Source organism: Accipiter gentilis, unplaced genomic scaffold (assembly GCF_929443795.1).
Source record: "Accipiter gentilis unplaced genomic scaffold, bAccGen1.1, whole genome shotgun sequence".
Classification (NCBI taxonomy): domain Eukaryota; kingdom Metazoa; phylum Chordata; class Aves; order Accipitriformes; family Accipitridae; genus Astur; species Astur gentilis.
Genome location: NW_026060952.1, coordinates 406,667 through 432,974, shown reverse-complemented (window position 1 = coordinate 432,974; position 26,308 = coordinate 406,667). Strand labels below are relative to the sequence as shown.

The 26,308-nt window shown below is 45.2% G+C and overlaps 1 protein-coding gene across 15 annotated transcripts in view; it reads right to left on the bottom strand.

Moving 5' to 3' along the window:
• LOC126037137 (electroneutral sodium bicarbonate exchanger 1-like) overlaps positions 1-26,308 on the bottom strand; it is a 630,736-nt gene that overhangs the window by 498,307 nt on the left and 106,121 nt on the right. For 2 of the 15 annotated variants that reach the window (XM_049797408.1, XM_049797407.1), the window contains exon 3: positions 488-649. The exons of 4 other annotated variants lie outside the window; for them this stretch is intronic. In XM_049797408.1, the coding sequence (XP_049653365.1) occupies positions 488-649 (162 nt within the window). Of the gene's footprint in view, positions 1-487; positions 650-10,583; positions 10,765-11,441; positions 11,991-12,044; positions 12,138-14,063; positions 14,092-15,045; positions 15,181-26,308 lie in introns of those variants that run through there. 9 more of the 15 variants (XM_049797392.1, XM_049797394.1, XM_049797402.1 and 6 more) reach the window with 8 other exon arrangements.

Here is a 26,308-nt window from a genome sequence, read left to right as displayed (position 1 = left end):
AATAATAATAATAATATTAAAAATAAGAAAACACATGTCTGCCACTACAGCTACACTCACAGCTACAATGGCAACAAGGCACTGAGGCATCCTTTAGTCCTCAAAAGGAAGCTCCTCATTCGAATCTACTTTCCACTCGAGCACATAATGCGCAGAAGGTAGGGGAAAAAAAACAAACCGAAAACCCCAACCCCCAAAACTTTGGGAAACCTGACTTCCTACTACCTGAGGAGAAGAAAAAAAATTAAAAAAAATCAAACCCCAAAAATCTTCAATCTGGGGCAGGTCACGAGGCAGGTGGGAAACGCTACGATGATTTTGCACTCATGGAAATGAGTGTGGGACATCCAAGCTCTTGGAGAGCTTGGCCTGCAAGGCCAACGTTTCCCAGCTTGACCAAGGCAGGGCAAATACTGCTTAGTGCTCCAGGAAAGCCATTTTGGGAAACGAGTGCGGAGATGGACACTGGCCACCTCCTTCTACTTACTCTGGTTGGAAAGTAGCGGCTGGTTTTAAACTTCTTCAAGAAGCTTGACAGGGCAAAGGTGGCGAAGAAGAGGATGCAGCACCAGAAGAATACATCAGGGGCGTAGGGGCCGTCGCATCCACAGGCAGGTCCTTGAAACTCCCCACGCAAATACTGACATTCCTGGAGAAACAGAGCGTCAGGACACAAAGGCAGTGCACGTGCGGCAGGGAAACCTCGCATAGCTAGGGGGTTTTGAGGATCTTGGTCCAAGATCCACGACCCTGTAACTGCTCCTGCCAATGGAGATTTATATTTAATGAGCAGCAGCAGCTGAACAAGTGACACATCGAACTACACAGCGGAGAAATGAGATGTGAGGAGACACCATACGCTAGTAACACATTACAAGAAACACTCATCCAGGTGACACTCTTCCATCAGTTGCTTGCATTCATAGCACTGTGTTTCCTTAACTGCATCTGGCTTCAGTCCTCACATCTTCCCGCAAAAAACAACATGCCAGGCTCTCCCAACCCTGTGAAGAAAACCTCATCAGCTTTCCTAACTAAAAAGTAATTCTTTTAAAAATTATTTTTAAACCTGAAAAGGACTAGGATTCACAGGACTAGCATCATTACATTCACTTCACAGTCCTCCTCAAAATGGGAGAACAAAAGATAATTGACATGACAAACGCCACAGTTACAGACGTTCCTTCCTGGGGGTGCAGTTCGCACACCTAGGAGCTCATGCATGCACGAATGGGTGACGCCAGGCAGCAGCCTTCTTACGTGCCTCTGACCTCAGGAAGAAACAGATAGCATGAATACTTTTACTCCATTTGCATCCTGAGGACCAGAGATGAAGCCCAAGATTTGCCTAGATGACACAGTCAGTTCCTTTAAGGGATGAAATTGTTCGTTTGAGTTTGGCTTCAAGGACTCCCACAGCTGGTGATTAACCAAGAGGTATGCTACAGCGAGGAGCCCGACACACAGACTGCAGGACAACTCATCACGCCAGGCCTCTGAGCTTGCAGTTCTCCGCAGGGCCCGGTGCTGCCTGAGCAGGTGGATGGACTTCCCAGTTCCAGAAATACAAGCTCGTGAATCAAACCCTCCTCAAGCACGCAGGCAAAACTGGCTGCGCTTTAGCGAAGCAAACCAACAACGAGGCTTCCTTTGTTTGGGTGCCTCCAGTCTGACGATGCTCTGGGCTACTTTCTCTTCCTGGCAGCAACAGGAATAAATTGCTCTCATACCTACCAGCTTCTGACAGAGAAAGAGGATGATCTTGTTCTTGCCTGCTAGGACCAGGGGTGGCAATAACGCAGTCTGCCGAGACTGGAAGGGGATGCCTTGGAGGCGGAAACACGCGGGTGTTCATTACTCCTGGGCACTCGGAATCACGGGAGGAGATGATGCCGAAAGGCCTGATCCGATTCACAAACTGACGCACCTTAGGACTGAAAAGGCTTCTCCTTCCACTAACTTACTTTTCTCTGCAACAACAGCCTCAGGAGAGTAACTTCTCCGTAACCCTTTACACTACAGCAACTACAATACTTAATCCTAATGTACCTTACAAGAAAACTACTGCGGTCTTCTCTACTAGAGGGCCAACGCTGCTGCGCCTGTAAGGAGCGCTTTACATTTTATTAACCTTTTGAAACAACGCACTAGCTTCCCTTGCAATCGCATTACGTGGGCTTCCTGGGACTTTATATATGCACGTTCGTTTTCTCTGGCTAAATCAGATTTGGAACGCAGGGGTGGCCATCTGAAAACACTGCAAAACATTCTTTTTACATACATCAGTTCTCTGGTGAAGGCAACAACTGAGGAGGATCTTCAGCTAATGTAAAACTGCGAAGCTCAGAGGAGTCGTACTCCAGCTAAAGATCTGCGCACTACTAGGCAGGAATGTCAAACTAAGCAATGCCCAACAGATACAAGTCATTGGACCTTTTCTTTTACAAGTAGGAAAGAAAGGGTACACAGAAAGATAGTGGTCTGTAGAAAATGCATGTAAATCATCAAGATTTCCAAGGATTACTCGAATCGCTTCCTGGAGAGGCCAAAACAAGAAAGGAAGGAAGAATATTAACAAGATAGCCACAATCCCACTGCCAAGTACAGTTTTCAGGCTTGGGAAAAAAAAAAATAACATTACAGTTTGCAGGAGTCATGGAAGAGCAGGTTGCAGATATTTTGCTTTTCCTCCTCCCCTTCTTCCCCCTGCTCCCTCCCATCACCTTAGAGCACGCTGCCCTAACAGATTCACAGAAACTGAAGTGAACGAATATCTTAACCCTGAATTAACATAGAAGCAATACTATGGAGAGTGGAGGTGTGCTTTTAAATTTAACAAGTTCTACATTTAAGAAGCCTCCTCCTTGCCAGCACAACACATGCAAGTATTGACCTGTTTCAAAAATAAACATATTCCCCTTTTTCGGAATATTGACCCAATTCAGTTACAAAGGAACTGTAATTCAGCCCCAACAAACTCCTGCTTTATAAACGGGAAACTTTTTCTAGGAATACCTTTTGTTGGGAAGTGGCTTGCTGAAAAAGGACATGGGCCTGTGGAAAAGTTGTGCGAGCAGAGTTCTGTGTGAAAGAATGTCAGTTTGAGCAACAAGACTAGGCCTTGGCTGAAAATAGCTGGCTTTACTGATATTGGGAGAAAAACAACAGCTGGTCTCGCTGTTATCAGGAGAAAGACAGGGACGGTGTGACCTTGGCATAACTTCACAAGTAACTTTTGAAGAAGTTCTCATGAGAAAGTTACTGAACACGCGTAGCTGCCAACCACAAGTGGGTGTGTTTTAGTAATGAATAAACATTAGCAATGTACCAATCATATTAGGACTAGTAGGCATAATTATCGCAAACTGTATAAATATGAGCTATCCGTGCAAATAAAGTTGAATCACTTCTATCACTCATATTGGGTCGACTTATGTGCATTCCTCCGCCGCTCCAACAAATGGCGCCCGAACGGGGACCGAAGAAAGGGGAATTGGAGCGACGGACACTGAGAAGCACCGGTAGCAGCGACCGGGGGGCAAAAGATTAACCGAACGCTGATCGTCTTGGTTGGTGTGTTAACTCTCGTGCCTGGACCGTCCAAAAGGGGTTCGCCGTCAGTGAGGGCTACTGGAAAAAGGCTGCAAAGACTTTTTAACCGAGGTGCCTTAATCAAGGTAGCACCCAGGAGTATCAAGAAGCCGGCCGGCAATGGATCAAGAGGTAGCCCTAAAATTATTACAATGCTTTTTAGAAAAGCGGGGAGTAAACTGCATTAAGCAAATTTCGGGGTTAGTCACGCTGGGTCGCGTTAAGGGATGCTTTAAGAATCCGGATTTATTATTTAAGGAGAGTGAATGGCGTAGATTAGGAGACGTATTATGGGATATGGTAACTGATGATGATAAATCAGCTAAAAAACTAATGAAGCAAGGACAGAAACCTTTCAATTAGTGTGGGTACAGCTTTTGAGCTTAGTACCTGGAATGCTATCGGAACCTCCCTATGGGATGAAATTAGTGACGGGTCTAAAGAAGTTAAAGATCTTGTAACTTTACGGAAATTGATTAAGACAACTCTGTAAGAAATGAAAGCAGATCGTAAAGCGTCTGCGTCTGCTTTTGCTGCTCTCTCTCTCCAACCGCAAGCGAAAGGGAAAAGCGGGGAGAAAAACATAATGCAGCGAGAGAGACTTTTTGGAGCTTGTTCGCCTACTCTCGCGCCCTTGACTTCTGCTCCACTCCCTGGGACTGCCGATATTAATCAGCCATCCGACAGTTCCCAAGCCTCCCTAACCGTACGATTAAAGGAAACCCTACAGAATCAGGGAGTGAGTAAAAATCTGCCTACGAAAAACCAGCCCTCAGATACCACCGTTCAACATGAACAAATTATACCTAGCATACACCCTGATTCAAATAATGCAAACAAGGACTTGGCTACTCTAATAATAGAACAAAAAGAGACAATGTTAGAATTGTTAAAGGAAATGGGGAAAAGAGACGGGGAAACCAACCGCACCCGTGACAGACGCGGAGCCGCCTGTAATAGCCGCTGCAGAAGAAAGGCAGAGACATTGGAGGGGTGTAATAACAGATGCCATTATAGAAGGGACTATGGTCTAAGCATTCCCAGTTATTGCATCAAATGGACAGAAAAAATGGGAGGTGTTTGACTGGAAGGTCATTGAGAAATTAAGGAATGCTGTGAGTCAGTACGGAATCAAATCTGCGTTAACTCACCAAATACTGCAATTCATTTTTTCTGCTGATACGCTGATACCTCAAGATATTAAACAGCTAGCACAGTTGATTTTGACACCCGCCCGAATGTTAGTGTTTTTCTGGCAGTGGGAGAAGCTCTGTGATAGGGAACAAGCAACATCACGACAACAAACAGATCCCCTATGGGGAGTAACCATGCAGATGCCGATGGGTACTGGACCCTTCGCATCAGGGAACGCTCAGTTACAATGTGTCACTGAGGTTCATCATCTATCACAGATCTTGGCGTATCAAGCTTTTCTTACCGTACCAGACAATATGTACAGCCATGCTTTTACCCAGGTGAAACAGGAGAATACAATTTATGACCACCCTGACATGAACGAGGGCATGAAAGAAAACACGTTCAAAATACTCGCTTTTGAAAATGCTACTGAAAAGACACGCAAAGCATTGTGTAATTTGCCGAAAAATGCAGACATCGTTGATATGATAGAATACACGGATCGATCAGTGGACTCACAGAAAGTAGCCTATGCTGCCACAGCTCTCCAAGGAGCTACAAAGAAACACAAGGCCAGTAAGACACCCTTGGTCAAGTGTTCTAACTGTGGCAAACGTGGACACATTAGGAGCAAATGTACAGGTACTGTTAACAGTAAGTGCTGCAACAAGTGTAAGAAAGATAACCATACCACCAAGAATATAGGAAGAAGGGAAACTTTACACTGACTGCGAAGGCCCCTCGCGCGACGACACGAATGCAAGGGGCTTGAGCTGCCAGCCCTCAGGCAGCCTCGCAACCACCAGATCCGCCACCGCAGGAAGCTCCAGAGTGGATGTGGAAACCGCAGTCAACATAAAGGGACCATTGGGGTTTGGACTTAGTGCATTTTTAATGGGGCAATCTTCAACAGCTCTAGAAGGAATTCTGGTGCTCCCAGGGCTTATTGATGCAGATTATTGTGGGACTGTGAAAATTATGATTCATGTTTTAATCCCTCCTGTTTCTATTCCTAAAGGTACCAGAATAGCACAATTAGTTCCATTCAGGTCGTGTGTTCCGAACCCAGGTGAAGTACAACGTGGAGATGGTGGATTCGGCTCCACAGGGAAACCGCAGGTATACTTTGCCATGGACGCAACAAGAGGTAAACCAGAAAAGGTAGTGCAATTGGAAGGGCCCGATGGAGTTGTTGTCAGGAAACCGATGACAATCAATACAGGTGCTGATGTTATGATTATTTCACAATGCATTTGGCCTCCATCATGGCCATCGATCAATCCAAACTTTGGTATTGCAGGGATAGGGGGCACACAAGCCACCTTAGTAAGTCAGCTACCAATTACATTTGTGTTCCCCGATGGTGAACACATTACGACGTGTCCGTATGTCATGACTACCCCAACTGAATTGTTTGGCCTCGTAGGCCATGATTTATTGAGCCAAATGAAGGCAATGTTAGTGACGCATCCTTTTTAGGAGCGGTCGCTGAGGGGTAGCCGATTCTGAAAATTAACTGGAAAACAGATGAACCTGTTTGGATTGATCAGTAGCTGCTAAATTCTGAAAGGCTACTAAAAATACAAGGGTTAGTTGAGGACCAGTTGAGAGCGGGACAAGTTGTTCCTTCTACTAGTCCATGGAATACATCAATATTTACCATTCCCAAGAAAAGTGGGAAGCGGAGACTGTTACATGATCTCAGAGCTGTGAATGTGGTGATGCACAGTATGGGAGCCCTGCAGCCAGGTTTGCCATCTCCAGTTATGCTTCCAGAAGAATGGGATTTGTTAATTATAAATCTAAAAGATTGCACCCAGATGGCGCTGAACGGTTCGCCTTTTCGGTACCATCGATTAACAAGGCAGAACCCTATAAGAGATACCATTGGGTCGTGTTACTGCAATGAATGCGCAATTCCCCCACGATGCGTCAGGTGTATGTGGCCTGGGCATCAGAGCCTGTAAGAAAGCAGTTACCTCAGTAACTTGCCACAGGATGAGATTTTAACTCAATTGCAGGACATCTTAAGCCATCGCGGAGTAATAATCACTCCTGAAAAGGTGCAAAAGGCAGCACCTTGGAAGTATTTGGGGTGGCACATAAATGCTAGCAATGTTAAACCTCAGAAGGTTCAAATAACATGAGAAATTTCAATGTTACATGATGTCCAGAAGCTTGTGGGAGATATCCAGTGGGTGCGGAATCTTTGCGGTATCACTAATGGCAATATGACCCCTCTGGTAGAACTCTTGGGTATGAGAACACTGTGCAGATGAGAAACGGGAAATGACAGAGTTGACCAATTGGTTGCAGCGCCACGGGAGCCTCCTCCAGGGAATCGTTTTCAACAAAGCACGGCAATCGCATGCGTTCTTGCACCAACCCGCTAGGATGTTAGCAAAGCAATTTGACTTACCACTTACTGATGCCCAAGGTATCGTTAAAGCATGCCCTGATTGTCAAAAGGAAGGGCTCGGCTTGGGCTGTGGGGTTAACCGACGAGGTCTTTTGCCATTGCAGTTGTGGCAAATGGATTTCACCCATGTCATGTGGTTTGGTGCAAAGCGTTCTGTGCATGTGTGTATTGATACCTATCCTGCTGCCATGTGGGCCACGGCACGAACTGGAGAAAAGGCCTTACATATTGAATGACATCTTCACGCTTCTTTTGCAGTACTGGGTGTGCCTCAAGAAATTAAGATGGACAACGGCCCAGCCTATGGTTCTACACGATTTGCTCGATTTTGTAATTTGTGGGGAATTCACCACGGTACCGGTATTCCACATCTTCCCACAGGACAGGCTATTGTCGAATGGGCCAACCAAACCCTAAAAGAACATGCTGCAAAAACAAAAGGGGGGAACCCAGGGCTTACTCCCAGAGGAACGATTGGCCAAAGCCTTATTTGTGCTAAATTATCTTAGATTGACAGGTGATCACAAAGACCCACCAATGGTAGTGCATCATGTTCTTTTACAGGCAGAAAGGACGCAACAAAGTACAGGAATCATGGTAATGTCTAAGGACCCAGAATCCAGGAAATGGTGCAGATCAGCAGAAGTAAAACTTACTGGGAGATCCTGGCTAAGTGGGACAAGCCATGGCTTCGCACTGATGCTGGACCCGGAATTGTTCCAATGGCGACTGGCACGGCACCGGCGGGTGCTGGAGCCACTGATCTGACAGATTCTAACTAATAGAGTATTACTAGTGGACACGGAGTCCTTCAGAGAGGTTTTCAGAACAGCATGCCTTATTGTATATAGAACCTGCTTTAGGTAAAAAGTGTGTAAAGCATAATTTGATTAAACATAGTGTGATTACGGGAAGACAGTGTGGGGTAAAAGTTAGTTAAAGCCAAAATTAGGGGTAAGGTCTATTTCCATTAATAACCTGGGAACGAGGTTGATTGTGTTTCCACAGATACAGGCCCACGATGGACTCCTGTTCGATTTGCATGACCATCATCATCTGGAGCATCATAGATGATGTGGCAATATGAATACTACCTCAGCCAAAAACTAATGTATAGGTCACCTTGGCTAACATAACAGGTCAAGATTCTCTGTGCATCGCAACTGTATCGTAAAGCCCATGAACCAATAGACAAGATGGCTATGACTCGTGCAGCGCGCCTGGCCAGCGAGCGCATGCGTCATAGATTGCAACCGAGGCGGACTTTTGGCACCCGCTGGCCACGTGTGCTAAAACCCGTTCCTCTGCAAATGTATAAATACTGGGATTTTCCGAAGAGCATCGGGCTGGTGTACAGTGAGGCCATCGTTGCCTCTGTGGGGACGCCCACGGAAAGCTGGCACCTACCGATTGCTGGGCTGAGTTCGTGGAGCAAGATGGCACAAGAATGTATAGATGGTTCATTTTCCTCATGGTCTGGGTCATTAGGGGTAACGGGTTGGCTCAAAGAATTATGGGCATTATTGTAGTTACTGTGATTTTAGCTATTGTAATAGTTTTACCTTGTTCAGCTTATTAAGGAAAATGGCATCCCAAGTTATTAAGCAAGCCTGGATTGCTCAAAAACAAAAAGAGGGAGAAAGATTTAAACGGAGACCTACAGTGGATTCAACCTTGTTGTGGTATTACAAATACAGACTTACAGCCGCTGCTGGATTTATTGTGGGGCAGCGGTACCTTAACTTCTACAAGACAACTAAGTGCACCGGGATGGCAAGCCTTGGCAGCAATTGGACAAAAAAAAACAAAACAAAACAAAACAACAAAAAAAAAAACCACAACAAAAAAACCCCATCACATCCTCCATGTCTGGCAGATACGTTCCTGATTTACCCATAAATTTGAAACCTTATGCTGAGATTGATATCGAACACACTGACTGTAGTAAGCAGCATGACAGTGACACCGGTGATTGATCCACATCGGTTAACACCATGGGACAGTAAGAATGTTTGGGTGTCACTAGCTAAAGCTATTAATCAAACCTCTTTTTGTGTGCTTATGTATTTTATTAGGTATAATGTTGTTTTTACTGTGTTTAATTAATTGTGTTCACAGATCTTTGCAAAGGGCAATACAGCAGGTGTTAAAATTTTACCTCAATCTATATACAAACAAATAGATTGGCTGAAGAAACATACACAAAGATCCAGCAAGAAACTAGTTGGTTTGATGGAGTGTTACAATCAATATTCGGCGGGATAACACTATGGGTAATGTCATTGATTAAGGAAGCCTTATGATGGTTGGGTATATTGATATTAATCTGTGTAATAGTTAGAATTCCGTATGGGTGCATGATAAAAGAAGTCTCAAAGCTGACACACCAAGCTCTACTCGCACAAAAAGAAAAAGGGGGAATTGTTGGGAATTGGCTTCATGAAAAAGGACATGGGTCTATAGAAAAGCTGTGCGAGCAGAGTTCTGTGTGAAAGAATGTCAGTTTGAGCAGCAAGACTAGGCCTTGGCCGAAAATAGCTGGCTTTGCTGATATCAGGAGAAAAACAGGGACAGTGTGACCTTGGCATAACTTCATAAGTAACTTTTGAAGAAGTTCCCATGAGAAAGCTATGGAACATGCATAGCTGCAAATCACAAGTGGGTGTGTTTTAGTAATGAATAAACATTAGCAATTTGCCATTGTTGTCCAGGCCCATTGCCTTTTCCAGTCTGGCCCATTTCCAGCTTGGGGGTGCTCTTAGGATTAGTCTGGAGGCAAAGATCACACTGTTGTGCGATCACACTGCCTCACCGTGGCGTATAAATTCCTAGCCACAATTTCTCCTATCAGATGATTATACAGGGCTTCTGTTCCCCAATGTCTTTTCCTATGTTCCTCCCCTATCAAATGCCATAATAAGCAAGAGGGAACGATTAGCTTTCCCTGTGGGGTATGAGCCCACCCCTCTTCATTATATGACCCTTCTAAACCTGTAATGAGCTTTTGATCTTCCTTAGTATATTCTGGCTTACCTTCTAGGGAAATCCACCTATCAGGAATTAAGGCCCCTTCTGTTTTTACCTGTGTTTTGGCCACTTGTTTTGCCTCTCTGTCCGCCAGCTCGTTCCCTTTTTCCAAATCTGAGCTCGCTTTCTGGTGTGCCTTAATATGCATAATTGCTACTTTCTTAGGGAGCTGGACAGCTTCCAGTAACTTCAGAATTTCTTCTGCGTGTTTGATATTTTTCCCTTGAGAACTCACTAGTCCTCTCTCCTTCCAAATTGCTCCACATGCGTGTACAACTCCAAAGGCATATTTTGAGTCTGTATAAATGTTCACAACTTTGCCCTGGGCCAATTCCAGGGCGCGGGTTAGAGCAATTATTTCTGCCTTCTGTGCGGAGGTGTTCCTGGGCAAAGCCCCCGATTCTATTACCTCTTGGCTGGCAGTGACGGCGTATCCCGCGTGTCGATTACTGTTTAGGACGTAACTGCTTCCGTCTGTGAAGCGAGTTTCCCCGTTTTCCATGGGGCCGTCTTTCACGTCTGGGCAACTGGCGTACGTTGCTTCGATGGTTTCCAAACGGTCACGATGTACCGGTTCTCCTGTGTTCCTGCTGAGAAAAGAAGCTGGGTTGACAATGTTAGCGACTACAATCTCCACGTCATCCCGCGCTACCAATATAGCTTGATATCTCAGGAATCTTTGTGGAGAGAGCCAGTGTCCGCCTTTTGCTTCCGGTACTGCTGATACTGCGTGAGACACCAGAACAGTCATCTTCTGGCCCAGAGTAAACTTTCGGGCTTCCTGTGTATTTAGTATCACAGCCGCAACCGCCCGCAGGCATCCAGGCCAACCTTTTGCAGTCGTGTCTAACTGCTTAGAGAGGTAGGCAACTGCCCATCGATACGGGCCCAGGTTTTGTGCTAATATTCCCAGAGCAATGCCCTGCTTCTCATGGGAGTAAAGAAGAAACAGCTTACTCGCATCTGGGAGTCCTAAGGCCAGGGCCGACATCAAAGCCTTTTTCGGTAGCTCAAAGGCTCGTTCGGTCTCCTTATTCCACTCAAGGTGTTTCTGCTTAGTGGCTGTCAACGCATACAGTGGTTTAACAAGCAATCCGTAATTATAGATCCACAATCGGCACCACCCTGTCATTCCCAGAAAAGTCCATAACTCTTCTACTGTCTGAGGTCTCCCAGTTTGACATATTGCCTCTTTACAGGCCTGTCCCAAAGGTCTTTGTCCCGCACTAATTTCATAGCCCAAATAATTCACTTTGCCTTGCATTACCTGTGCCTTTTTCTTGGATACCCGGTACCCCTGAAGTCCCAGGAAATTCAACAGACTCACCGCCCACGTCGTACAATCTTTCTCTGTTTTGGTGGCGATCGGGATATCATCCACATACTGCAACAGCTTCCCCTCCTCAGACGGGGTTTCCCAGGATTCCAAGTCTTTCGCAAACCGATTGCCAAAAACGGTAGGCCTATTCTTAAATCCTTGTGGCAAGGCCGTCCAAGTGAGCTGGGTCTTTCGACCGCTCTTGGGCTTTTCCCATTCAAATGTGAGTAAGTTTTGCCTGGCTTCATGGAGAGGGAGGCAAACGAAAGCATCCTTCAAATCTAAAACACTAAACCAAGTCAATTCAGGTGTTAGCACGGTTAACAGGGTCTATGGGTTCGCCGCTACCGGGTAAAGATCTTCAGTTATCTTATTCACCGCCCATAAGTCTTGGACCACCCAATATGACCCATCGGGCTTCCGAACAGGTAATATAGGGGGATTGAATTCAGACTCACACTCTTTTAATAGTCCCAACTGCAAAAATTTTTCTATCACCGGCCGGATTCCTTCTCTGTCTTTCTTCTTTAGGGGATATTGTTTAATTCTTACCAGCTTTTGGCCTTCCTTGATCCTAACTTCAACAGGTGGAACACTTTTCGCTCTTCCAGGTGCATCGGTAGCCCATACCCCCGGGTACACTTGCTTTAAGATGTCCTCATTAATGATTCCTTCTAGGGGGAGACTGGTTAAGGTTAGGCTCAATATTTGAATATTTTGCTGATCTTTTACCTCCAGAGTAATTTCTCCCTTCTTGAATACAATTTTTGCTCCCAATGGTTCCAACAAGTCCCTTCCCAAAAGGGCCTTTGGGGAGTTCGGCATATATAAAAATTTATGAATGCCCCACTGTTTTCCTAATTTATATTCTAAAGGTTTACAAAACTATGCCTTTTCACTTTGGCCAGTCGCTCCTTTCACCGTGACATAATCATTCCCCGGGGCATCAAAGCCTGATTCAAAACCGAGTATGTTGCTCCTGTATCTACCAAAAATTCTACCTCTTGTTCTGTTTTCCCTAGCTTAATTATAACCAGTGGATCCGCTAGGGTAGATTCCCCAGGTTCTCGTCAGTCTCCCTTCACAGAGGCTACTGTTCTTCCTGTTTGAGCCCTCTGATGCTCCTTGTTCCCTGGGCATTCCCTCTACCAATGACTGAATTTCTTACACAAAGCGCATTGATCCTTGCCCAGTCGGGGCAAGTCTCGTCTAGGCCCTCTTCCCCTTTCTTCCCGAATAACAGCCATTAATTTCCTTTGTCCTTGCCTATATCCTTCTTCTCTGTTACTAAACACCCTCCGTGCTTTTGTGGTACAGAACAGAGATGTAGCAAGAAAGGAAAAAAAAGAAGGGAGGGAGAACAAAGGGAGAGAGACACAAAGACTGGAAGAAGGACAAAGGGATGGCAGAAGAAAAAAATAGTGATAGGCTACAGGACAGAGATGGAGGAGTTCCAAAAAGACACAGGGAGCATGACAGAACGAGAGTGAGAAACAAGGGACAGAGCAGGACAGCACTGGAGGAAAAAACAACTGTGATTGATAGGCTGCGAGAGAGACATGGAGGAAGAGAGAAAAGAGAAGGGACAGCTAGCTGGAGAGGGGGATACAGTTAGAAAGGATGGAAGAGGGAAGGGAACAGAGAGAAATACAGAAAAGATGGCAAGAGGAAGCAAGGCAGAGGGACAGCAATAGAAGAAACAAGGGACAGGGATCTGGACAGATGAAGAAAAAAGCAGGAGAAACATACAACATGATACGATGGGACAGAAAGTAACACAGAGCGTCAGATGATAATAATGACAAGAGATAGAGAGAGACTATGAAAAGCACAGGAGGTTGGAGAGAGAGAGAGAAGACATGAATGAAAAGAGTAGAGAGCACCACAAAGGGTCAGGGAAAGAGAAGGACAACAGAATAAAAAAAACCCTCACATATTACACACATGTTATCCACTCATCAAGCCCATTTCAGAGTTACACAGTACCTCAGCCCCTTTAAGAAAAGTAACACATGCGCCCGAGCCCATTTCGGCGCGGCACCACGCCCGAGCCCATTTCACGGTTCTCTACCTACAGCTCCAATTTCAAAGTTCTGCAATCACTAGAGGAAGGAATGCACCCCCTTTCCATTAACCCAGCAGCAGCTACATTTACCTCAAGGTATCTACAACTCGCCCTTGGATGCCTAATTCCAACAGACACTTTCACTTACTTCAACAGCTAAGTTTACCTATGGGCACTAAACGCCCATGCTTCCCTCTACGCTTCCCTTTGTGATTGCCATTAGTACTGTAATTCCCACAAGGACACATAATTACCTGTCTTTTTTACATTTTATTTTTAGTGCTTCATTTGGTCCATTACTCATTCCACATAGATTCAGCTATGTCAGTATTTCAATCCAATTCTACAATGTACTTTTTCTACAATATATAGAAAAGACTTATGGCCTCACTCGTCAAATATTTGACACTATTAGATTTAGTCCTCTTTTAATCACTATTTTTACAAATACATGTAAACTCCAAAAATTTAGCATTACCTGAAGAAGAAATGCCACTATTTAGTACCTGCAATGCTCTACGGAGTGGTCTTTTCCACATTCCTCGCTCCCATTACATACATCGCTGCACATCCAGAAGTTTTACTCCCTGAGGTGACATTACCGCCATGATCCCTGTTCCCGGGCACCAAACGAGTGACCTCCAATCATCTTGACAGACCGTCCACTTCCACACCTCGACACAAAACCAGAAATTGAAAAATATCATTACATCACAAGCTACAAAGAGCAACCAAATATTTTACAAACCCACCACAGACAAATACAGTTACACTCACGCACTTCACAACCCTGGCCTACTCCATGCTGGCCATCTAGTCCAACTCCCCCCACAAATCCTCAACTGTCTTCCAAAGACCATCCACCGAACAACATATCTCTCTGTGCTGACTGGCAATTACCAGGTTCCAGGGGAGCGCTCCACAGGAACACCGTTCCCGGGAGCCTTGGAAAAAAAAAAAAAAAAAAAAAAAAAACCACAAACAAAAAAAATTGCCCTGCCTTTGAAAACCCAGGCCCGAGGCAGACCCCAGTCCAAACATTGGCAATCAACATTGCCTCATGGAGCAGCTGGGACCAGGGAAAAGAAAAAATAAATGGGGCAGGGGAGGACACACCAAAAACCAACCCATATCCCAGCTGGGGTTTTTTATTCTAAGTTTGGGTTTTTTTTCCTAATTCCCTGAAAAACATCTCAACTCTACATCCAACCTGAAAGGAAAAAAAAACCAAAAAGGCTTAACCACAGAACCCTACAAGGTTAGAGACATTCACAACACACCACTCGTTCAGATCACATGAACGCCAGCCCTCACTCTCAACTCATCCATCATACCATCCACAGGCCTCAAGAGGCCGTCACCCCGTCTGCAGCAGCAGGGGCCTCAAAAAAGCACCCTACCTGCAAAAACCCAGGCCCCAGCCCAACCTCCTTCCAACCAACCTCCCCACAAACTGCCCTTCCGTTACACCAACATTTCAACACGCACCATCATCTCCACCATCCGTGCATTTTCAACCCGATAATTAGCTTTCACAGTGCCACGTGTCACAGTCCAACCTCCGTAGCGCCATGTCACCTAAACGCAAGGTTCTTTCAAGCACCTCTCGTGCCCTGTCATCACCTGCAAAAACAACACACAAAGCTTGTCAACAGACACTTCATCCTCGAGAGAGAAGTCCTCCACCACTCCCCTACCCTGCTTCCCACCTATTCCAAAAATAACACATCCTCACAGCCAGTGTCCTCCATGACACTTGAAAAAACCACAGCATCACAAACACAGAGCTGTCCCAAAGTTACCGATCGCTCCAAGACCCATCACGCTGCTACTTAGACCTCAAGGCCTTGACCATTTCTAGAGACTTGCCACAAAGCATCTGCATAAACAAGATGAACACCATTGCCCAGTTCCTGCCTTACTCAATGCTAGTTCACAGTCCAATTGCGATCCCCTCAACTCTGCATGCAAAGAGCCCGAAGTCATTAAACCTTCTACGCTGCCTCTACAATGCCATACAAGACACACACAAACATAGAGCCATGTAATTCACATGCAAATGTAATGCCATACAAGGCAGTACTCTTACCTCAGTCAAGGCAAAACAACTCAGAGCCTTGCCATACCAGACAAAACAGAACAGGGCCAATGCAAGAGACTCTCACGTGACAGTCAATACAAGTACAGACCAAAACAATACAAAACCAATACAGAACCATAGAAGGCAAGGCAGTCTCAGGTGGCAATCCATACAAGTACAGAGCACTGCAATACAAAACACAATGCAGGGCCAGGCAATGCGAGACAGTCTCACATGACAGTCGATACAAATACACAACAAAACACCACAGGGCAAAGGCAAATACAGACCAATACAATGCAAGAAAACTGCAAAACACAGCAAAGCAAAGCAGTCTCATAGAGCCACCGGATGCATCTTCCTTCAGAGTCCACCCACGGACTCAACTCCTTACAGTGCTCTGCTGCCTTCCCCCATCGCTCTGTGGGACACATCCTGTCCCTCCACATCTGAAAAAAAAAAAAACCAAACATATTGAATGAGTCACCTGGATGCAGAGCAAGAGCTTCACAACTCCAGAGGTCTTGATTCCATCTACAAAGACCATCTGGAATGCAGCTACAGCCTGTCATTTTAAAAACAAACAAACAAAAAAACAACACACAACCAAAAAACAAACAAAAAAACAACACAAAAACCCAACACACACACCCCCCTGCCCACTGTAGGGTTCAATTATATGGAACTTCGTTACTGGCCCTGAAAGTAGCTCATGGTCGCAAGAGAGTTCCAGACACCTTTGAAGGCTCTGAACAGAACAAACAAGAAGATAGAAGAAGAAAGATCCCAATTAGAAAAACACAGGTGCACATTCCACGATAAAGGGAACTTGGCACAACCGACCTCAATTCAGGGGCTTATCTCGACCAGTTGGACTAAGACAAGTTTTGCATGCTCTAACATAGCCAATTATATCCTGTGTGTATGCACGTGTACAGAGCGAGTATAACTAACTGTATCTTATGTTTCTATGCGTGGACAGTATCGATGTAACCAATCACCGCTTACGCTTGTGCGCGTGGACACCACATGCTTGCGTGCAGCAGCCAATCAAAGCTTCTAAACAACTTAGAGAGTTGTGTAAGAATGATCAGCTAAGCTCAATAAAGGGGCGACTTTGATCATCATACTGGTGTTCTATCATCCGGGCCCCGCACGGAGTAACCCTAAACCCTACACCCCACCAACCAAAAAAACCCAGGGCCAAACTTGGAGCCCATCACGTGCAAGTCTTAACACCTTAGAGACTCAAATCCGCTTCACTGCCCCTCAGCAACCCCTGCCACACGGCTCCAATTGTCTCCGTGAAACACTATCGGCATGGCTGTCCGCGCAGGCCGCTGATGGCTACTCGAGCCGAGATGACTGTACAACCCTCGCCTAAACGGTCTAGGCACATCAACGTTTCACCCGTAGACTCTTATCGCTGTTCCACCTACCCCTGACTCCACACACCCCCAGGCAGAGCAGCTCCAAGCCAAGCACACCGTGTGCAGAACGTCACCACGTGGAACGCCACCAACGAGGTGATTCAACGAGAGAGAAAACTCTCAGCAAGAAGAATGACCCCCGGACGGGAGGCGCCGTCGGGCAAGATGACCTACGGGGCCGCAACCGCGAGGCCAGGAGGCTCCACAGCAGACCCAGAGGAGTCAAACGGAGCGGCCCGTTACAAGACAGCACTGTCAAAACCCAGACGACAGATGCGCCAGAAGCCTGGCGTCGAGACCTAAGGATGTCAGGATGCGGGGAAGAAGTCCCACTCCGAGAAAACGGACGGCTAGAGAGCAGAGCTGCCGATGCAGGCTGAAAAAAATGCTGCCATAGAGCACTGACCGGAACCCACCAAGACCGATCCATGCTTTAGAGCTCCGAGCGCAAGAAAAGAAGCACCCGATTGGCACCGGGCCAATGAGTAAGAGCATTCAAAACCCTAGGGACAGCACCCGAAGCGCATGCCTCGCTCCTCTGGCGCAAAGCGCAACAAGGACATCGAGACCCGAGGAAGGTCTAAGCACACAAGACAGACTACACAAACTACATGCCACCGCGGACACGGGCTGGAACTGCCCTGCCCGGCACACACGGGTCTCGTGCTGAAAAGCAACCCGCTCCCTTCTCCTGCGCAAAGGCGACTGCTTTGGGACAGCCCTCTCTCCTGCGCTAACTTTAAAACTCCTCCCTGCTATTCCCAGCTTTGTCCCTTCCTCTCAGCCTGGTCCCTCAACTTAGCTTTCAGAGGGCTGAGGGTCCAAATCCATCCTCCACAAAACCACACGGGCTAACTGGGATGTTCCTCAAGGGGAACATTGCTCTTCAACATCTGCAATGAAAAAAACAAACACAAACAAATCAGAAAAGGGAGTAAGCATCCCGCTGGCCAACGCCAACTACTTCCCCAACTCCCCCCTCCTCACAAGTGCCACCGTGTTCACTTCCCCGCTCATTCCAGACTCAGACCCTGCAGCCATCATCACTCATGGTATCTAAGGTACCGAGAGAAACCACGTTAGCGTGGCACTCGTGAGAAGCCATCGGCCCCACACTCCTCCTCGCTAATCCACAGCTCACCTGAAACGCTCATCCAATTCAAAGATAGCCCACACAGCACCTCCACAACAGAAGGTAAAGGCTGAACCGAGCAGCCCCATAATACTTTGCTATTCAACACCGACCCGGCCGACGACCGCCTCACCTTCTCGGACCGCTCACCGGCATGCAGCTTTTCGGGAGACCTTATAGCAGACTTCACGGTACGTAAAGGGTGCCTATAAGAAACCTGCAGAGGGACTTTTTACAAGGGAGTACAGCCATAGGACAAGGCGGTAACGGCTTTAGTCCTAAGGAGGGTACATTTAGTTTAGGCGTTAGGAAGACGTTTCTCACTAGGGGTGGCGAGGCACTGGAACGCGTTGCCCAGAGAACCTGCGGATGCTCCCTCCCTGGAAGCATTCAAGGCCAAGTCAGATGGGGCTTTCAGCAACCTGGTCTTGCGGACGGCGTCCGTGGGGGAGGGTTGGAACTAGAGGATCTTTATGGTGCCTTCCAACCCAAACCATTCTACGATTCTATGACATTCAAATCCAACTGCAAAACTCCTCTGAGAAGGGCTGGTAAACCCTCCTCCCTTTCCCCAGCAGTCCCAAAACTTAAGAAACCCCTTTTCTTCTCCTCAACTGTCAGGAAAGGAACCCCACTGCTTCCTGACACCTCCTGCCCTCAATCTGCACTCCTGAACCCCCTTCAGTGGCTACTCCTCAAGAGCCGCTCTTCTGAGCAACATCCCAAATTCTGGGGGCACCCCCTAACCTACAGCTCCCCAGAGACTCTGAGCTCTGCTACATGCCCACAAAAGAAAGTCAAGTCCCAAGCCTTGTAATCTACGAGGGGCCTGCCACCAGCTGCAAAGATTCTAAGGACAACGTGGCATTCTGTGGGCAATGAGGAAAGGCACCCCAAACCCTGAAGGGCACTGTGCCTCACGGCCCTTCTGCTTTCATCAGTAGTACTAAAACTCCATAGACAAATACATACAAGATGCTCACCCTAACCCCTGCTAAACAATGTCACCATCAGTCCCGTTAAGAGAGATAACAACTTACACAGCAGAACTGTTAAAAACCCAAAGTTCCTTCTTCAATAAAGTTGGGAATTGCAGGAAAACACAATGCATGAAGACTAAAAAAAAAAACCAAACAACAAAAAAACCCCCAAACAATGCATACTATTAAACCATCTTTCTACCCCTGAACTGATGCAGAAACTGACACTAGGCCTAGTAGATGTAGAAATAGAACGTATGTTTAGACTCAGTGTATTGCTAAATAAAAGACTCAGGAATTTGTTAGAAGGTTAACAACTGCCTCTGTAAGTTGATTTACGTAGACAAGCCAAGGACATAAAGCACAAGATTCCTGTGTCTGTAATATAAGACAAAATAACATGCCCTCTTTGAGGAGGTATTCTGTTTGATAAGAAAATATGTTCTGTCTCTTGTGGTGACTGAGCCAAAAGCTAGGTGATAAGCAGAGAAGTTGTTTGTGGGGCCCAGAAGGGGATCGTACTGCGCAAACTCGTACAACAAAGTTCAAACAGCGGACAAGTGAGGAAGACTATGGAAGACCACCAGAGGACTCCAGAAGACCACCGAAGACCTTCAACACGCATGCATAAAGGACATTTACATATGCTAATGACTTCTCGGAAAATCAATGAATATGTATATTATTTCTCAGAAATTTTATGAATATGTATGTAAGGCAGGTATTTAACCTATACAATTAGTCCCAGCCAGAAAGCACATTTGGAGGAGCGATCCTCCGTTCTTCCAGCGCTGCAATAAAGAATACTTAACTCCATCACTGAATGCTCATTTCGAGAAACAGAACACTCGAAACAAAATTACTGACCTGAAAAAAAGAAAGGGGGAAAAAAAAAAGCTGCATACAAGTGTGTCGTGGTTTCAGCCCAGCCGGTAACAAAGGACCACGCAGCCGCATATCATGTCTGAATAAATGTGAGTTTAGTAGGTGTATAGGTAGATACACATTCAGAAATGCACAAGAACTGAAAGGAGTAATCTGTAACTGGTAGACTACGAACGCTGCAATAGCATGCAATGTAAATCAACATGCACCTATAGGGAAGGGAAGGGAAGTACAGAAACATTCTTCTGGATTTAAAAAAAACCAAAATGCAGCAATGGTAGGAAAAGGTACTTGGAATGTGCCACTTTCAATCCACTGAAACGACGTCTGCAACAGCAGTAAGAACACTGGCAAACTACCTTCTTGGTTCCACAGGGCCTTGAAACCCATACGCATTGTCTGTTGCCAGTTGCCATTAGGAAACAAAGATATTAAATAGGGCAAATCAGAAATAACTTGAACCAATCCCTCCCACCCAGCTATAAACCAGGACCATATACAGCCCTTGCAGACTACACAAGATCCTGTCTCATTCCAGCCATATCATTAGCACAAGCTGTGCAAACCCATGCAAATCAACAGGTTTTCCAGGCGTAAAAGCAGACTCCAACAGCAGTTAAGCCACTTCTTACAACTGACAACGTCATACTTCCATCACTGATTATAGCACAAGAACAAAAGAGAATGGGTCTTTATTGTCCTTCATGAACTTGAGGGGCTGCAAGAAACCAGTGAAGTTACAAGCCTGGATTCTGTAATGTCGCTATCAGCATAATTTCCAGATCAAAGATCCGGCCTCCTGTTAAGATCATCAAACATAATTTTGAGTTTGGAGGACAGGCCATCACAACACTATGTTAGGTAGAGTATAAAACCTTACCATCAGATTCTCAGCTAGTTTAAGTCAATGTATTCTGTGTGTTCCGCTGAAGTCAATGAAACTAAACACACTATCACAGGAAAGAGGTATTTCAGCATGCCTCAGACCTGGAAAACTATCTTGAAAAATGCCCATAACTTTTAACACAAATTCTCTGCACTTCCCACGATCTCTCAACAGCGAGCAGTAGTAAGACCCTAACAGTTACTTGCAACCTATTTCTTGCATAGCATTCATTTTTATTTTAATTTTAAAAGGGGCAACTAATACATAAGATTTTTGCAGCTACTCACAAAAATCAATAAGCAAAGACATTTGTTCCAAGATTTAAATTACTTGTACAATTTAAAAAAACTATCAAAGCTCTGTAAAGTAAAATAGATACATTTACCTACTCATGTAGGAAACTACAGACAAACTTCAGGAAATGACCAAAGGTGCAGAGGATAGGCTAATAGGCTAAGGTAAAAAACAACAACAAAAAAAGAAAACCCAGGAGTTCTACAGAAAAATGAGTGAGCAGCCCACAGCACTGGCAGACAACAGATTTTTTTATACCCACTTCCTCCACCCCTTCTTCCTATTCCCCCCCCCCCCCCCCCCCCTTTTTTTTATAAGGGAAATAATTATTCTATTGTGAAACATATTGTCAGTGATGCAGTTGAAGCCAAAAGTTTACATGAGTTCAGGAGATTATTAACCGAATTATAAGACATGTGCCAACACAACTGCTATAAAAAGCATCTGCATCACGGTGAAATGCAAACAGCTACTCTGATAACGACACATTATTATTCACTAAATTTGCCTTTGCCTTTTACCCTGTTGTATAGTTACTAATGTTGAAAAGAGTCACTGCTGTGCAAGAAACTAAAACTTACAGCGCTTCATGCTGGGAGAGAACTGTGGCCCATCAGCTCGTGGCTGTGAAGCCTTACAACTTAACACGTTGCAGTTGCACACCAACAAGTTCTGAGGCGGACTGCTGACTGTATTCAATAGTCACAGCTTATGTAGGAGGATATGATAAACTTGACTTATTTGCCTTTAACCGATGCTCCAAATATGTTAAAGTCGTTCTTAAAGCAGGTTACTGGTTTGATTACCCTTCATACAAAATCCTCCTTCAAATGGAGGTTTCTCTTCTCTTCTTTTCAGATTTAAGGCATGAACAGAAACCACACCTGCATCATCACTGAAATCAGTGCCTATTTTTCAATAAACTTTAGCAGCATCAGAATTCGTCCTCAAGTACCGTTCATAAAGCAAATGCTTCATTCTTCAAAACTTTTTTTAGCAAAGGTTAGTAATGCTGTACCACAGACTCTCACGCCCAGTCACACATGTTCTTCCCGAGACTGTTACGCAGCTTAGTATTTTAAAAATCACCATCCTAACTGCGTACCTGATACTACTGGTTCTCCCCTTTTTAAAGTCTGATGTTAAGGAAAAGCTGCAAGTCCTACAAAACCAGGCAGACTTGCTTGTTCTTGCCAAAGAGAAAAAGGTTAAGCATTATTAAAAAATAAGACTATTGCCTACCTTTAAGTATCCATAAAGCTATCAACACGAACCGTATGGTGGCCTGTTAGCATCGCTATTTGAACACGGGCATGCAAAATGTCCTTCAGTTAAATTCCAAACTCTATGAAGTAATTGGTGGGCAATTCCCCAAGGATAAAACGTCTATCAAAAGCCAACAGTAAGCCAGAAATCTCTTTCCGTTTCATAGGGTAAAAAAAAAAATAAATACAGTGAATCCTGAAAAAAGAAATCGATATTAGACAGGGAACACCTATATAGTTATAGGGCAAGTAATAAAACATTTAGTGTTTTGATTTTTTTCTTTTTATTTATGTCATCACAATAGTTAGACAAACATGGAAACATTTGCAACAGCAATACTTGGGTCACTTTAAAATCTTGGTAACACTGAAATACAGGTCAGCAAAAACTAATGATGTGGGGAGGGGACTTTACGTCTTCTTATTTTCATACACATTCACACACACACACACATATATCTATACACACACGCGCACTCCACAACTCCAAAGAGCTATCTTAACTATGTCTGCCAGTAAACGGAAATAGTAGGCAGAAAGGAACCATATCCATACTAAGACAGTTAGCTGTGTCGTAAAAGTGAAGATCACTGCAACCAGTGCCATCTTAAAGACGAAGAAGAAAAAAAAAAAAAACCAACACCAAAAAACCTGAAAGGAACCATCGCTGTGCATGTCATAAGCATGAAGTTATTTTAACCTGGTGACTACTCTGCTCTATACTTTAAGCATCGTAAAGTTTTTATGTGTTTTTAAGGTCTAAGGTTACTATTTTAAATGACCTACTTGTAGTGGCAGCCCAAGTAGCATTCTGGAGAACACCACAGTGCCCACAACTTCTACAGGTCAGTGCAGTCTGATCAAGCACTACATTTCTAGGGGAGGAAAACAAAAAACCACTACCGCTCATTTATTCAATTGAAAAGCTTATTACCTGCACCTTCCAAAGCAACAGGCTACAGGAACACTGAATGCAAAGTAAACCAGACCCATCTGGAATAATCTGACATCTCAGCTCCAAGTTACACATCTTTCATTTCGTATTTGAAGGGATTAACAGCATTTGGATGCACAGAAACTGTCTTTACAGTGATGTCTGCAGACCTCCGAGTCACAAGTTAAAAATGTCTTCCTAAATTATAACAGTATTAGCACTTCCTCTGAAAGGAGTGAAAAAAACACAACCAGGGAAGGAGGAAAGTGACACAACACCAAGGGTTTTTTTCCCAGAGATTACAAAATCCTGAGAGAACAAGATGCTTGTGCTATCAGAATAAAAATCCCCAAAGAAACAAAAGAGTTTACCTTTCCCTTGGAAAAGTTACTTTTGAGTCAAGATCTGCTCTTTTTCTCTCCCAACCATGAAATCTCTCTTCAGCTTAAGACTCTCTTCTACTGCAGTAGAAATTTAGTGCACATGCTGGAACCTGGACAGAATCTTATTTAAAAAAACAAACAATACAATAGTACTACAGTGGCTAGAAATCTTTTACGTATTCTGATGAAAAGACTCAACTTATTTCTAGGAAATAAAGTGTTTGGGGCCAAAGCCAACACATGATGTTCATGTAAGGTTAAATTTTTATTATTTTTTTTCTTTTTTTAAATTGATATATTGAAAAAAGCTGGAGAAGGAAGCAGGGACAGAAATGAAAAACCATTCAGGGAGTCAGTGGTATAGACTGTCAGCACGCAACCTAAATATTGTAATTGCAGATCACATAGTCAGAACAAGCCAGTCAAAAGTAGCACACTCCCTGGGAGAGGGGCAGGAGTCTCTTCCCCCTTGTCTTTCAAGCCAAGACCCAACTAGCAGAAGGCAGCTTTTCTGTCAGATAAAGCAAGGCAAAAGGATCATGTACAGCAACTTCCTTGCAGTCTCTTGCTCCTGAGCACCCTTCTTCACCTCTTTTCTTTCTTTCTCTCTTTCTCCTGGTGATGGGAAGGCAAAGCATGTTCTGTTCCTGTGAGCCCATACTGCTTGTCCCTATAGTCACAGCAGGCACCTGTGATTCCTCTCCGAAGACATTTACGCATAGAAATCAGTTGAGTGGTGTGTTACGGAAGCATAAGCTGCAGTGGACGTGATTTTGAATCAGTTATTGTTTTGCCCATCATGACAAAATAAAACCAGCAATTTCTTACTTTATAGAAATCCTCCTAAAGTAGTAGTTGCCCCCAATCACTGTCAAGTTTTTGTATCACAGGAGAACAAATGCAGCCAAAAGAACATCTTCTCTAAAATGACCACTCCGAACTACACAAGCAGGCAGGCACAGGCAGCTCCCGATTTAATTAAGCGTATGTACACAGCACCACTTAGTGGTGCAAGCGGAGTCACCGCTGATAGGAATGAGAAGCTTGAACACCAACCTTCCCTCCCCGGCCCCCTGGACACTGCAGCCTGATCTTGACAAATTGACCGCCTGGATAAAGCAAGCTATCTGGCAACTAAAAAGATCCATTGTACTTTTCTGCTCAGTACACCTAAAGATACAGATTCACCCTCTAAATCTCGGCCAATTTCTTGAATACCACCAACACTCAGAACGGGTTTCAAATGGCAACGTGGCAGGACAAAGTAATAAATACTTATCCTTAAGTCTGCTAACTTTCTAAACCTTTGCCTAGACCTTAAGGAAATGTAAAAACAAACAAACTACTGCAAAGTTCAACACGCAATCCACGCAAAGTTAAGGCTATCAAGTAGGAACCTGATTACGAGTATAAATCATGCAATAGCTACTCTATGACATGGATGTCCTGAACAGATCATCCTCTACAGTGTAAGTCCAAGGTACAAACCCATCAGCACCTCCTTCCCTCTCTGTATCGCTGTGGTTACCTGCTCTGTGCCCAGAGCCAAAAAGAATCCCGACGTTGGAGTTACTGTTCCTTTTATGCCCAGCCCCATACTTCTTTCCCGACGGAGAGGTGACGCACCTGATTTGAGGTGGAGTGCAGACAACCTTCTCATCTAGTGCTGGGCAGTTTATTTGTCCCACAAACAAACCCCAGGAAAGAGAATGCACGGTTGGACGGGTGCACTTGAGGTTTTGAACACGCGGTAGCACCGTTAACTGCTGAAAGAGCAGGACTCTCTGCCGCTCCGTGCCCATGTCACGACTGCCCTCACGTCCCCAGTCTGCACCCAGCTCCTCCAGGGTGTGCAGAGGGGCTTCCAGCCCTGGCTCAGCAGGCATCCACATAAGATCCCCCAGCCAAGAGGGGGGTGTATGCTCACCTGCCACATCGATACCGTGGGTACATTAAAAGCCACCCCCCAACCCTTTCCCCAGGAGTGATTGGGGGAGGCTCTTCAGTCATCTGGCTGTAAACCCCCTCCCCCTCAGGGAGACCAACATCCAGGCATGCCTTGCTCTAACTCCCCAAATCCACTGCCCTCCGAGGAATAAAAGGCGTCTGGGCCACTCCCCCGGCTCTAATCTGCAGATATGCCTGGCTTCCCAGAAGTAGGCTGAGAAAGCCAGCATTAAGGCACTCCTTCCCACGCCCAGATCCACAAAATCCTCAGAGAAAAGAAGAAAAATAGCCACTTCACTGCAGCATGAAGTAAATAAACTTGGGGGACACAGGAGGCCAGTTCTCCTGGGGTCAATGGAAAGGAGGGCTAGATGCAACGTATCTTGAGGATTTTCCATGTGCACAGCTGAAACAGCCATGCCTCAAGCAGGGATGCGTCCCATTTATGGCAGTTCCTCCCCACTTCTCATCCCCAAAAGACAAACTCGGGCCTCTGCCTTCTCCGTGTGTAGCTCCCCACTCCCTTCAGCATGGA